Below are 13,503 nucleotides of genomic sequence, written 5' to 3'. Positions count from 1 at the left end.
AGTGAGCTATGACATTCCATTGATCCAGAAAATTGCTGCGGAGCCAGCCTTGAAATTAGTTTAAATTGCTGAATCAAAAAATGTTATCCTGGATTCTGGCAAGGCCAGCGTAAACCTTATGCCTCTAATCCCCAGGCTGATGTGAAAAATTGTCAGGGATTGTGTCGCCTACTGCCACGAATGATTGGGGAATTTGGATTTTATGTGACAGAGAGATAGGCACATGCAAGCAACTGTGATTTGACTTGGATGGCACTTATGGTTACTAGGGTTGTGACTTGTTTTCAAATCTGCAGGCTTTGGGAATTTCCAGTGCGATCAAGCCCTGTCTTTGTGCTTTTCAATTCAATTACACGCCAGCTCTTTACTCTGCAACAATGTCAGATATCAAGCCCTCTTAGATGTGAGTTGAGTCATAAATGTGAGCTTTGACGCACAGTACAAGGATTGGGACGAATAATTTACTATCAGTCAGGTGTCTCGTTTTATCCTCTTTGGATCCTCTCAAAATAGCAACAAACTGCAGCAATGGCGTTGTAGATTGATGGAAGGAGGGAGCATGCAGGAATATGTCAACTCTAAACACCCTTAAAGTGGAATAAGTTATAGTAAGAGGATCACTAAAGCAAACGCTGGAGTGGATTAAAGTCAAACATATTCTGTTTTGAGTTTAATCACCAGTCTGCCTAAAAGCGGTGCTTGGCCAAGACTACCCGCACTGCAAGTGTTGGAAATTGTTCATAACATATTTGTTATTTGAACAAGATAATTAAAACTTATTGCTCTCGAGGACACAAATTGTAACTTGTCAAACTCAGATGGGAATTGAATTTTGAACCATGGACCACCAAACACCCAAAAACATCTGAAAAAGGAGGCATGTACATTGGAACATCAACCCATTCTCACTCCCAGTGACTCGGTGTCTCACACAACGCACTCTTTAGCTCCTGCACGCGACGCACCGGGCTCGCATCTGACTCCAATGTAAACCCACCTGGGTCCTTATTACCGCCCCAGAGCCACTGACGTGGTATAAAGGACGAGATTCGCGTACGCTGCTAGTCACGTTGGTCGTTAGTGTCACTCTCAATCTCCTCGATTCCATTTCAGTGCTACGAACAGTGCTGTAAATTTCAATAGTCAGAGGGAGTTGGGTACCGATATCGTTTGGCTTGTTTAACCCTCCAGTTACCTTTAGGGTCAATTTGACCCCATTCAATGTTTAATGTCGGTGTTCTTTCGGGTCAATTTGACCCCAGGCTGTTTTTCACTGTGTCAAACATATAAGAAATATCAACTTTTTTATATATTTAAAGGGCTATTTAGGTAGTCAACAAACAAACAAAGTACCTCACACTTAAACTTGGAAAACAATATTAATTCTAATAATTTTCTGGAGGTTTTAATTGCTGGGGTCAAATTGACCCCAAGGGTAAAATATGTCAGTAAATATAAAGGTAACAGGAGGGTTAAAGTACAAGTTTTGAGAAAAAACACTGAAACACTTCAGGCTTATATTCTTAAAAAGATTGTATTAGATTGCAAAGTAAATCAGAGCCGAGGTGCCTCAGCAGTATTTAAGAAGTCATTCACATATTGGTGGCACGTTAAAGTCTCGACACAGTGAATAATCAGGCAATAGACACAGCCTACTAAACCTATGTTGTCCAATGGCTGGCTGTAGCATGCTACTGCCCAGATGTATCAGGACTGCTCACCAATTAATGGCTGAAGTGTGATTCTTAAACTGTCAGAGCTGCAGATGTTGTTTTATCCTGTTCAAACTATGAATAAGGTGTAGCTGTTGAAATGCACGCTCCCTCCACCCAACATCACTGCACCGTCATCTTGTTTTCCCTTTAGAGCAATTACACTCTTGTTGATTCAGTTTCACTTTCTTTTTTTTAATCTGCCATTTTCCCTTCTGAGTTTAAAAACTGTCTGGTGGGGTAATTTCGGCACAACCCCTGTGTTTTAGGTTTGTTTATCACGTCCTACAACGTCAGCTAATGTAAATAGTTTATTTTTCTAGTTCCTTTTTTAGCCTCATGTGGAAAAAAGTTCATCTCTAAGTGGGTGAAGCTTTAAGTATCGTACATAATCCCTCTTGCTTCTGACAGGAATAAGAAACTCGCCCTAAAGACCACTCAACAGATTTTTAAATTAGTGTGTGAAAATCCAGCAGGATCAGAGAATGCCCCACTGGATACACCCGGATTAGTACATCTATTGATTTGTGTCATCTTGAGGAACACGCAGTATATTACAAGCACATTAGAAGACAGCATCTCTCCACATTACAATTTGAAGCAAAGGGAACCGGGCAGGGAACTTCAAACAGCTGCTTAGAAGCTTACTGATTTGCTGAGTGCGTTTCTTCCCAACAGGTATGGAGTAATGTGTTCTCATTAGAGCTCCAACATCAAAGCTGCTTGGGGAGGGTAAGCGGGAGGAAGGCTGCTAACAAGATAAGGGGCTAATTCAAAATCTTCTTCTCCGTCTTGTTCTCTCTCTCTCTCTCTCTCTGTGTGTGGCCTGCAGGGTAAAAAAACAGCCTGCATGTGTGTGGGGAGGGGGGCTACTCTGTTCTGTGAAGCGCGTGCGCTCCGCGCGAGCAGCGCAGCGCATCTCTCCTCCTCCTCCTACGTTTTTCTGCTCTTGTTAGCAGAGTTTCCTCGTTGTTCAATAAATCCATTTATCACCTCGGCAATCAACAGACTAGAGCTTGCGTTGACACGTGAGGTTTCGTAACGGTGTTTGATCAGTTTTTTTTTAGGTGGTAGCAAGCAGTGGTCCGTCCGGGGTCTCTCTTGCTCGTCCTCCTCAGGTAAGAAATAGCGGTAGACTTCTACGTTACATCTATATTGGCTCCTTTTGCTTTGCCCGCTGTCCGCTCCTTCATTGGTTCTTCGTACGCCAATGAGAGCACATGTTGTTTCAAAGAAGTGTGGGAAAGATGGAATTCACATGTAGCTTCCTTTGTCTGAGGTGATCACCTCCGAATGTGTGGATGCGGAGGAGGGCTCACAAAAACAAAAAAAATCCTTATCTACTAGCCAGGGCTGAGGACTTCACTTCAATGTATATGGAGTAACTTCACAAAGCTCATGGATACAACATCTGAGAGAACTTCAAAAACAGGTTGCAGTGACCAGAACTCCACCAGGAGCCGTCCTCAGGGCTTTGTCGGCCTCAAGTCTCCCACAAGGCCTGACAGGGTGTTGACTCTGCAATGTGTGGACACCGAGTCACACCAGCACAGATGCTGAACTTGAGTCAGAATAGCTAACCGTGTCCAGCAAAGCTAAATCACTTTTATCCATATCCCAGCATGTTCGACTGCTTTTTGATGGTCAATCACAGAGGCACCTTAGTTTATACAAGGATAGATATTGTATGTTTTCATAGTTGGGGTTAAAAGAGAACTACAATCATAGACGTTACAAAATTACAGGAGGTGGATTTGCAGCTAGTTCATTATAAAACAAATACCCGAGCACTGATCCATAGCTCACACACTTTCCGGAAGGCTTGTGTGAATAGTAACACCAAAACATCCGACTGTAAACACACACCTTGCAGATAAACCAAATTGCTAAGCTATGGTTGACATGCTGCTGCCACTTAAAATTTTCAAAGAAAAGTATGGATTGCAACAGCAAAAAGTTGTTGGCACCGCCCAGTCCGGGCCTGTGAATCACAGACTCATTCAAAGCCTTTGTCAAGTCGGCGGATCAGACTCGCTCCTCAGCCTCTTCATCTGCCGTCTAGTGTCTCTAAACCCTCCACTCGCAGCCTTGTACGTGCTTTTATAAACGAGCACCTAAACTATCCCAAGTGAACAAAATGTACTTATCGCAACAGGGTCAAAAAACAAAAATGGTTACAAGGATAATGGTTTAAAAAGCAAGGTCATGCTGCTGGAGAGGAGATGTGAGGATGAACATTGGAGCTGCTTCTCAGACCGGCAGAGCTCCTGTGGTGCAAAGGGGCAGGACGTCTTTCTCTGAACTCCACAGTGAGTTGAGCTCACGTTTGAGTGATATTGACAGGACATCTGTTAAACTATCTGGACCGGGCCAGGAACCCTCTCGGTAGAACTGATTGCTAAGCTGCAGGAGCAGTTGATGGATGTGTCCTCAGCCAGTGAGCTGAAGATGAAAGAGACAGGCTTGACACAGTGTCCAGACGTGGGGAAATAGGGCCTCAATGGACCCGTATCCTTTCAATCTGACTTATTGTATGAAGGGCCGTCCTCAGCTTTGATTCAAATCAAAACTTACTTTATAGCAGAGGAACACATTCATAGTAGAGAGGAGCCTGATGACAGCAATGGTCAAACTACTGTCAGACTTCAAAGACCAACAATCTGAGGTGCCTCTTTTAGGGATCACAAGAGGGTGACAAGCTGGTGTATTTCTATTATAGATGTAGATGAAGAGATAGATGAGCATGACTGATACCGTTGTGCACTGTGACGAAGATGGTCAGGAAAAACTGCATGAGAAGCCCTACGATAATTATTCTGCCATTGGAAATTACATCTCCACGAGTACCACGTTGATTGGAAAGCATCGATCTGACCTTTAATCTCTTTGGCCTCCTATTTCATCTGACTTAAATAAATGTACCCAAATATTCATGTTATTTTCTGCTAAACTAAACGTGGATCCAAAAGCAGCACACACCAAACACGGTTAAAGCTTGTAACAAAAAGGATTTATTAATAATATTAAAATCCCAAAAAAGGTGGCCAGGGCAGGGTTGCTCAGGCTGGGATTGCGACTGGAAGTCTTAGAGGGAGCGAGGAGAGTGGACAATGATGTCGGAGAGTGAATAGGTAACTACCACTGTGGCGGCGAAACGATCAGGCGATGAAGAGCAGGAAGACCAGGGTTGATATACTGCAGTGTGTGTCTTGATGGAAGATTGGTGCCAACTGCCCAGGAGAGGGAGGAGGGGATGGCCACGCCTCCTTGACGACAGAAAGACCAGACGGGTAAAACACACAGGAGACCACAGGACAGGGAAACAGGAAACACAGGGAACCTACTGGACCTTCTGGGTGATAACATGAAAATCAAAAAAATATTTGCATTCCAATAGTCTGGTTTTGGCTTATCTTTCGCCTGTTAATTAGAATAGCTGATGATATACTGTATATCATGATTAGATTGTCACCCTGTGATCTTAACTTGGCAAGTCTGTGTGTGTGGGGGGGGGAGACTGTTGCCAAACAGATGTTAGCAGGTTTGTAAGTATGATCGGATCCTGATCTCTTCTCTTCAGGACCTGGACTTAAATCCCGCACACTCCATCACTCCTCTGGATCTGATCCCTCAAGGATGGGTGTCTTCCTCCCCTCTCCTTCTCGTCCCCTCACTCTCTCTCTCTCTCTGTCATTAGGAATTTCTCTCTCTCTCTCTTCTCATGGCTCTTCTTCTCTGTCCATGCTCTGACTGCGTTAGCACCGTCCCTCCTGTTTCTATGCTGATGACACACTGCAGGTCTTCCTGACTTCTGTCTGTGGTCTCTGCTCATCTCAGTGGATGTCTGCTCAAGACCTGCTGATCACCCCTGACAAGACTGGCTCACCCACCCACGACAGAACGAGCCACCCTTCCAGCACCACTCATATCACCTACTGGACTGCCCACCTGTGTTGGCCCCTTGCGACCCCCAGGAACCTCGGGGTGACACTTTCGCTGCTCGACCTCCACACCTGTCTGGCCATGGCGGCTGCTCCTGTAGTTCATGCCTGTGCCTGCTTCACCTCAAGGATCCTGGTTGCAATCATCCTAAGCTTTCTGATCCAATCTCTGTCTCTGCATCATTCCATAACTCTACCTGCCTCTACCCCCCCTGGACCTCTGACTGCCATCCATCCGATGCAGCAGCTCGACTGGTCTTCAGCCTCCACTGGTTCACACCACTCCAATTCCACCCTCACTCCAGCTCTCCCGGCTCCTCTCCTGGCTCTTCGGTGGCTGCTTCATGCTACTGGCAAATACTCCTGGCGGCATGCCTGCGCCCCGATCTCCCCCTGGATACATCCGGGATCACCCCACATGGTAGCTGCCAGCGGCGCCGCTCAACAACCAATCGACTTTGTCGACTGATCACGAGCTAATCAGCTATTCAATCCGACTGCTTGCTGTTCCTCAGTGGTCCTCATGTGGTGACAGGACCCCCACTGACATCAGGAGCAGAGACATCTTCCATCTTCGGAGAAAACAAAAACACCTTTTTATCGACTATATCTGGATTAAAACTTATTAGATTAGCATAGCGCAGATGTACTTACTTATTATGGTTTTTTTGTGTTACGACTATGTTGAGAAATGTTACTTCCTGTGTTCTTCTTTGTGTTAGTTTGTGTACTAGGAAATGAAATGCACTTATTGTAAGTCGCTTTGGATAAAAGCGTCTGCTAAATGACATGTAATGTAATGTAATATTCCCCTCTAAACTAACTGAAACATTCGGTTTCTTCGTGTAGCCTCAATGTAAAACAACACAATGAGACATATTGTGTCGTGGCGTGTGGATGTCAACATTCTCAGCTAAAGTCAGCTTCTTTCAATTGTTTTGTCAATTATGTTTTCAATTAGAAAACCTAATTACGGCATGATTTAAAGGCAAATAATGAAGAAACATTCATCAGCATGTTGGATATGTTTATATCTCTGAAATGCTGTATTCTGATAAAATTATTTAATTTTTGCTTTAATTGTTTGATGGGATTTCCATTTAGTTGAAGTTGTATTGCAGCAGCACTACCGTGTGTGTCCCAGTGGAAAGCAAGAGTGAGTATTACTAAGCTTATGGGCAGAATATTTCATGTTCGGGCCATGCATGATGACAAAAGAGGTGGGGGGGAAAGCATACCTTTTAGTTTCATTCAGCAAAGCGTCTCCATTGTTAAATAGTTGCTGTGCAAAGACCTCCTGGGAAATTAAAAACATATTGTGCCACAATTTCCCTGTGACTCAGAGCGTCTCTGGAGAGAGCACTTTTAAAATTTCTAATAAAGGAGACTTCAAATTACAGAGAGGGGACCTGGCATTAATTAAACTGGGGATTTCAGAAGGGTCAACTTCTCATATTTATCTGTTTATACCCATGCTTTGGTCTTCTGTAAAGACTGTATGGTGTATTGAGGTCACAGCTCATGGGTAAAACAAAGATGTGTATGTTCTTAAGTATGCTACAGAGATGATTTATGTGTTACAATAACCTAAAATGCAATGCGGAGGGTGAGGGAAGATCTCACAAAGTTCTCTTGTCTGTTATTCTGACTTGCCGACTTGACATCGAGGGGCCTTCCCCTGTGAGAAATGTGCTGTTATGTCCTCAATTATCAGATTGTGCTGAGCAAGTATGTTTTAACAAGGCTTTTCAGTTTCTGCCCAACAAAATGATAAGCACCAGTACGCGTCAGCCAGTATTTCTGTTACGATCTACAAATGATCACACACCAACTACCTGCAGTTTCACAACAGAACAAACACTCGCAATTTACTGCTCTAACACAGCCGACCGCTGTGAATCTATTCTAATTCAAGATACTAAACCTGAGGCTAATGTTTTTAACAGCCTTGACTGAATTGCAGACTGGTTGGCAGGCGATATACAAACAATATTTGATGTTGTTTTTCTGTGGGTGTGTTATTTGTGTGTGTGTCTGAAGCAGGACTGTGGTCGGGCATGATTAATAATTCTTGTACAGGACAGCAAACAAATCATGCAGTCGTATTTCTTGAATACGACTGCATGATTTGTTTGCTGTCCTGCTTGTGATGAAAACTAATCAGGGTTGTGTTCCCCGGATTGCTCAAATTGGACGATGTGAAACGAAATATTAAAACTGTTTGGTGTGGACATCTTATTGTCTCGATGAATGAATCTTGATTATTTCTGTGTTCCAGATTCCTGTAGCTCCACTGCCAGGCAATTATCACCCTGAATCAACGAGTTCACGGAGTGTTTCACCGTGTTGCTATTCATTGTTCCCCTTTTACAGTGGTTTTACCGTGTTATTTCATTGTCACCACACTCCTGGATCATTCCAGAGAACGATATACGGATTGTCCAGCACCAGATGACCCACAAAGTTAACAACAAGCTGGTAAAAAGCTGTGAAGCATCTAGAAGCTGCGATGTCAGATAGTACCGCTGTCAGTTGTGTGTGTTCCTCATGTTATTTGTCATTTCCTTTGGATGAACAACATTTGCTGGCAGTGTTTACAACACAAGGATTTAATCAGGGCTTTGTTTTCACAATTACAACTAGTGATCCCAATCAGTAATTTCCTGTTGTTCTATAAATGTAGCCAGGCAACTTTGGTTAATTGTGAAAATAACTTTATTCATCACGCTTTATAGCAGCAACATTTTAGACGCCCTGTCTTTGCTTACGGATTACATCACATCTACAATCCACGACCGTCTTCATCTTTTTTTTTCCCTTTCCCACATGATGGTGCATGGACTTTGTTAAACTCTAAACATATCCTACATCACATCTTCTCAAAATGTTACTCTCTAAGATCATAAATGCACCGTAAGATCAGGAATGCCATGCATTGCAAGCAAACATCCATTCCAACCCCAAAAATAATTACTCTGGTGGTGTCGCTCATCTTGTGATCTTTGGGGAATCCACACTTTCCTTTGTCGTGAACGAGATCTTGATACTGCACGTATTTTACTCACCGTCTATTCATTATCATCTGCATTTCAGAGTCTCCTGGTCTTGTCCATTTTTCCTGTGAAGAATTAAATTATCTTTCTGCTCGACATAAAGGAATTGCAGAGTGAAGTTCCTGGTCTGGCCAATAGGCGGTTTTAGGACTGTATATTTGCAGCCCACCCTTTTGCAACCTCAAATGTGCACAGTGTCGTGTCTTTTTAAAGACGCTCTGAAGTGGTGTGTGGTCCCTTTCAACTCGAATGCCGATCGCTCTTCTCCTTTGTATCCACGCTGACTGTGCTTGCAGTCAATGAGTGCTCCTAACCCATATACGACGGGCAGTGCGAGCTGGCATCTACTGACTGCGTGATTGGTTTGTTGACATTGGTGTCGGACATGGGTGACCAGATGTTAAAGCCGTTGAAAAATGATCGTTTGCGTTTCCTGCCAGTGCTAGCGTGTGTCACCTTCAAGCATCTGACACGCTGATGTCTGACAGGTTAGGAAGGAACTTGGCAAGATACCGGCTCCCCCTCGTGACCCTCAGAAGCTCCTGCTTGTCCTGTGGTGCCGACAGCTGTCACCGCTCTCACTCCTCTGGTCTCAATCGGCTGTGAGTGTGTCAAAAGTATTTTTTATGATTTTGTTCTTGTTTAGTTCGAGGTTATACGCCTTTGCACTAACCAGCAATATCTCAGCCAGTGGTCATGCTGTCCCCAACAAGCAATGACCTTCAATAATCTGTCCGATGACTCACTGAAACATCCCAGATGCTGATGAAAATCTCACACGACAATCATAATAATCTGTATCTTCTTTTGGGGCTATTAAAGGTAAACAACTTTGAGCTTTCAATATTACGTTGTGTTTGCCAGAAGCCCTGATTAGCACAAAGAATACTTTGCATTTTGCCCATGATGAAGTAGTTCCTCAAAAATGAGCAATTGATAACAGTGAGGTCAATCTATTTATGGTGTTGACCATTGAAAATATCTTCATAGAATTTAACAAAGCCATTTCCCTTTTTAACATCGTGCACTTGTGTCACTGCTCTTAGCCCTTGTACTCACATGACAGCGCTCACTTGCCCAGTGGTGCTATCTGACGACCCGAGAAAGCAACACATGTTCTCGTACTTGCTTTAACCTGACTGTTAACATCCAGGGCATGGATGGTTTTTAACTGACATTGCAGTCTGCGCCAGTGTCCAGTCTAAAAATTAAATTAATTAAATGGTATTTGTTCTCAAGCGTTCTGTACATTTTTGTTCCTCAGATTCTGTAAATTTTTGTTCAAGACTTACTGGGTTTGCTATAACTTTGTTATATTTTAACTTCCCTGTTGACTTCCACTTCTTCTCTCAGTGCATGCTTAGCTGGGAATAAACTTACTTGCGCAGTAGATATCGATCAATTCAATTCAATTCAATTCAGTTTATTTCTGTACACATAGACATCCCTGCCCCAGTGTTTCTAATGTCAAATCTGGTTTTCCTAACAGTCGGCGTCTCACCTGGTTGTTAGTTAAACCACAAACTATTATGTCACATAGCAGGGAATCCTGCCAAATTCACTCTCTTTGGCTTTACTGTGGCATATGCACCTATTGGCTCCAACGGGTTCTGGGCCTGTATAGAGAACGATATGAGTGAAGTATTTCTGAGCTCACACTTGTCCTGAAATGTACTCTTCAGTATTTCTATTTTATCTCTCTCAACTTCTACAAAGTCCAAAGTGTTGCATTTGATCACCTCATCTGAATCCTGTTGCTCCTATTCTTATTCATGATTGCCTTACACACTCAAACTCTGTGAAGGCTTAAACTGCAGCATGCATTTCCTCCAACTGAAATGATTACAATGTGTCACTGTCTTCACATGGTATAAAAGTCCATTACATTACTGTATTACCATGTTCCAGATGTCGACGTTACCAATTGTTTTCTTCTATTGGATAGAAATGCACCACAAAGTTTGGAGGCAATGGATTATAAATGTTGAGTTAAAACGTGTGTGTACCCAGACATAAGAGGCTGTTACTTTGAAACAATAAGTGTCTTGTTGTTGTAGAAACAAAAATGTTTCTGTGTCAGTGTCCTCAACATAGTACCCTGAGAAAAAGGAAGTGGCTTCATGTGCCTCAGTTATGGTGCTGCAGGCCATGGTTGCATGACTTTAATGACATTGTCTGTGTGGTAGAGCAGTGGCACATCAATCGTATCTACTAAACTGCATGCAACAAGCCACAAACCTCTCACCTGCAACAGAAGTGAATCTGCTTGTGTGTTTTGTCAATACCGACAGAAAATCTATTTGTTCTTCATTTTAGAATCTTACCTTCTGTCTAATATGAATGAATCTGTAATATTAAACATGTAGAAATGATCACAACTGACTTTAATGAGTGTGAATGTTGAAAATATACCCGTATACAGTGTGTTGACATTATATGAATTGGTTTACATATTTAGATTTATAGATTTAGATTTACAGAAATAAGGAGAGAGTATGCAAAATAAAACAGGATTGATCCATGTGTGGAATGTGACTTGTTGCAGCAGTAACGTTATGGCCAATGATATACATGTCACAACCCGGCTCTTAGGCCATGACAAATATGGCGCGGACACAGCAGTAATTTAATGAAAAGTGTTTATTTAACGTAATAAAGAAACATAACGTAGTGAAGTGTGGCAGTCAGTAACATCAGTAGTGTCCATGTGCATGTGTGTGTAATCTAGTGTAAGTGTTGTCAGCCAAACCCAAGGAAACTAACAGCAAGAGCTCAAAGCCTTTATGCCCTCCTGCTCTCGGACCAGGTGTGCTGCATCAGGCAATCACTCACCTAGGGACAAGGGCATGATTAGTGATTAGACACGGGGACCGTCACACATGTGACTGGAATTTCACAACCATAACATCCTTAAGTGCAACATTGTATAGGTAAAAGTGATAGTGGTGCAGAATTTTGCATCACTATTATACCCATCACAGCAAAATTATAAAATAAAATTGTTTTTTATCAGACAAAAGAAACTGCGTCCCAGGCGAGCCTCTTTGATTTAGTTTAGCATTACAGATTGGGCCTTAATAAGGTTTGATCAAGTTTAATTGAAGATAGGGCCAGCTTTATCTCCAGCTCAACAAACAGCAGGGTATAGCCAAGTAGGAGTGATGGATGGCTCCTGCTAGCCTCCCTTGTTGTTTGTTTCATCCCTTGCTGTGTTTAAAAATGACCCTTCAAATCGGTACCAAGGGTGGAAACTAGTGTTCTCGGCTGTGCTGAAGGAGGACATGCTTGCTTGGGTAATCTTTTACCATGGCTTTTACAAGGGCCTTTCTTGGCACCAAGGCAACCCTTCAAACATCAATATCGGGTGTGCGCCATCCCCTTTGGGTAAGTTCAGTTGATGGCTTTCCATCCCTGTATGAGGGCTCGCTGGCCGAGATGGATGAGGCATGGGAATGCACTGACATTGATTTCTTCATCCCAATGCACACACTGATGTATTGACTGCTGTACCGATCAGTTAGAGACATTCTGTTTGCCAATGTTTGCTGGAGCTGAAAGTCCGCAAACAGAATTTTATCAGACTGAGTGATAGAGTCAAAGGCCATACTCATTTCATTTCACTGGAAGGCTGCTTTCTTTTTTGGTTTCTTTTCGGGGGTAAAAATCTTTACTTTGACTGTTTTTGTCAGTTTAAAAAAGAAGTCTTGACTTTTTGTTCACGCTATGATGACAACCAATGTGATTATCCTGAGGGGTGTCTGAGTGAGAACAGTCGGCTTGCTCTACTGCATTGCACTTACTGTCATTTACCTAAAGTCAGCTGCTCGTGTTTAGTAAAATGACTAAAGACTGAAGGGAACAGACACGCCTTGTGTCGAGTCAGGTGGGCCTTCTCTCCATCACACTGAAGACTGTGATACACAGGGCTTTGTTATCATCATTTAGTCATCTCAATGGTGTCAACGCTCGCTAATGATATATCATGCACAGCACAGAATTCACAGACTGTGGGATGTTAAGTCCTCTGATGTTTTCAGAGGTATATTTTGCTGCTTGTCACAACACAGCAAAAATAAACATGCTCTGTTGCTGACACCTGTCAAAGTGAATTATAGATCTCGTGAAGAGTTGCAGAAGTCACAATTCTTATTCTTGGTTTACAGCTTTGTTGTTAGTTACAATAAGTCATGCGTTTGTAATGCCTGACTGGGGTCTGACGTATACTACACATGCTCTAGAGGCAGAATACAAGGAGAAACACACTGCAGCTGCTTAACACCTTCGGGTAATGGGGTTGATTCTGTGTGTGTGTGTGTGTGTGGTGTGTGTGTTTGTATGTGCGTGTGTGGCGATGAAACTCATATTGAAGCAAGAGAAATACTCCTTCATACTTTATGATACATTAATTGTATGTCTACACTCATAACCCTAGGCATTAAAATTAAAATGACCTGGTGAATATTTGAAATGCAAGGATTTCTAGATGATAGATATATGAAACGTTTGCATGATATCGTCTCACTTTTGCTTGCAAAACTGCTCGTCACTGGAGGCATCAAGGTTGGCTTTGTGTCTGTTACTTGCAATGAAATTGCTCTGCGTTGTATTAATGGAATTCAGTCCAAATCTGAGCAGCCTGGGATAAGGTCAAAGTCGAGGGTGCCACCTTTGAAAATGATTTGACACAGATTTATCCGCATCGAGCAAATGTCTGCTAAAAAATGCATGCGCTTGATACTTTCATATTATGGATGTTAAAGACAGATTCATCTGTGACACAGAGAAGGAACAATATAT

General features: G+C 42.7%; 2 protein-coding genes across 5 annotated transcripts in view; one reads left to right on the top strand and one right to left on the bottom strand.

The window, feature by feature from the left end:
- The window catches only part of asic4a (acid-sensing (proton-gated) ion channel family member 4a), a 78,945-nt gene that overhangs the window by 40,675 nt on the left and 24,767 nt on the right, over positions 1–13,503 (top strand). The gene's annotated exons all lie outside the window — the stretch shown is intronic.
- Positions 11,354–13,503, bottom strand: part of chpfa (chondroitin polymerizing factor a) — a 38,545-nt gene continuing 36,395 nt past the window's right edge. Inside the window, exon 5 of the mRNA XM_056432217.1 lies at positions 11,354–11,538. Coding sequence (XP_056288192.1) covers positions 11,535–11,538 — 4 coding nt within the window. The 3' untranslated portion in view covers positions 11,354–11,534. The remainder of the gene's footprint in view (positions 11,539–13,503) is intronic.

This window comes from Pseudoliparis swirei, chromosome 2, assembly GCF_029220125.1.
Source record: "Pseudoliparis swirei isolate HS2019 ecotype Mariana Trench chromosome 2, NWPU_hadal_v1, whole genome shotgun sequence".
NCBI classification, from domain to species: Eukaryota; Metazoa; Chordata; class Actinopteri; order Perciformes; family Liparidae; genus Pseudoliparis; species Pseudoliparis swirei.
The sequence above is the reverse complement of the archived record's forward strand: the minus strand, read 5'-3'. Positions and strand labels throughout refer to the sequence as shown.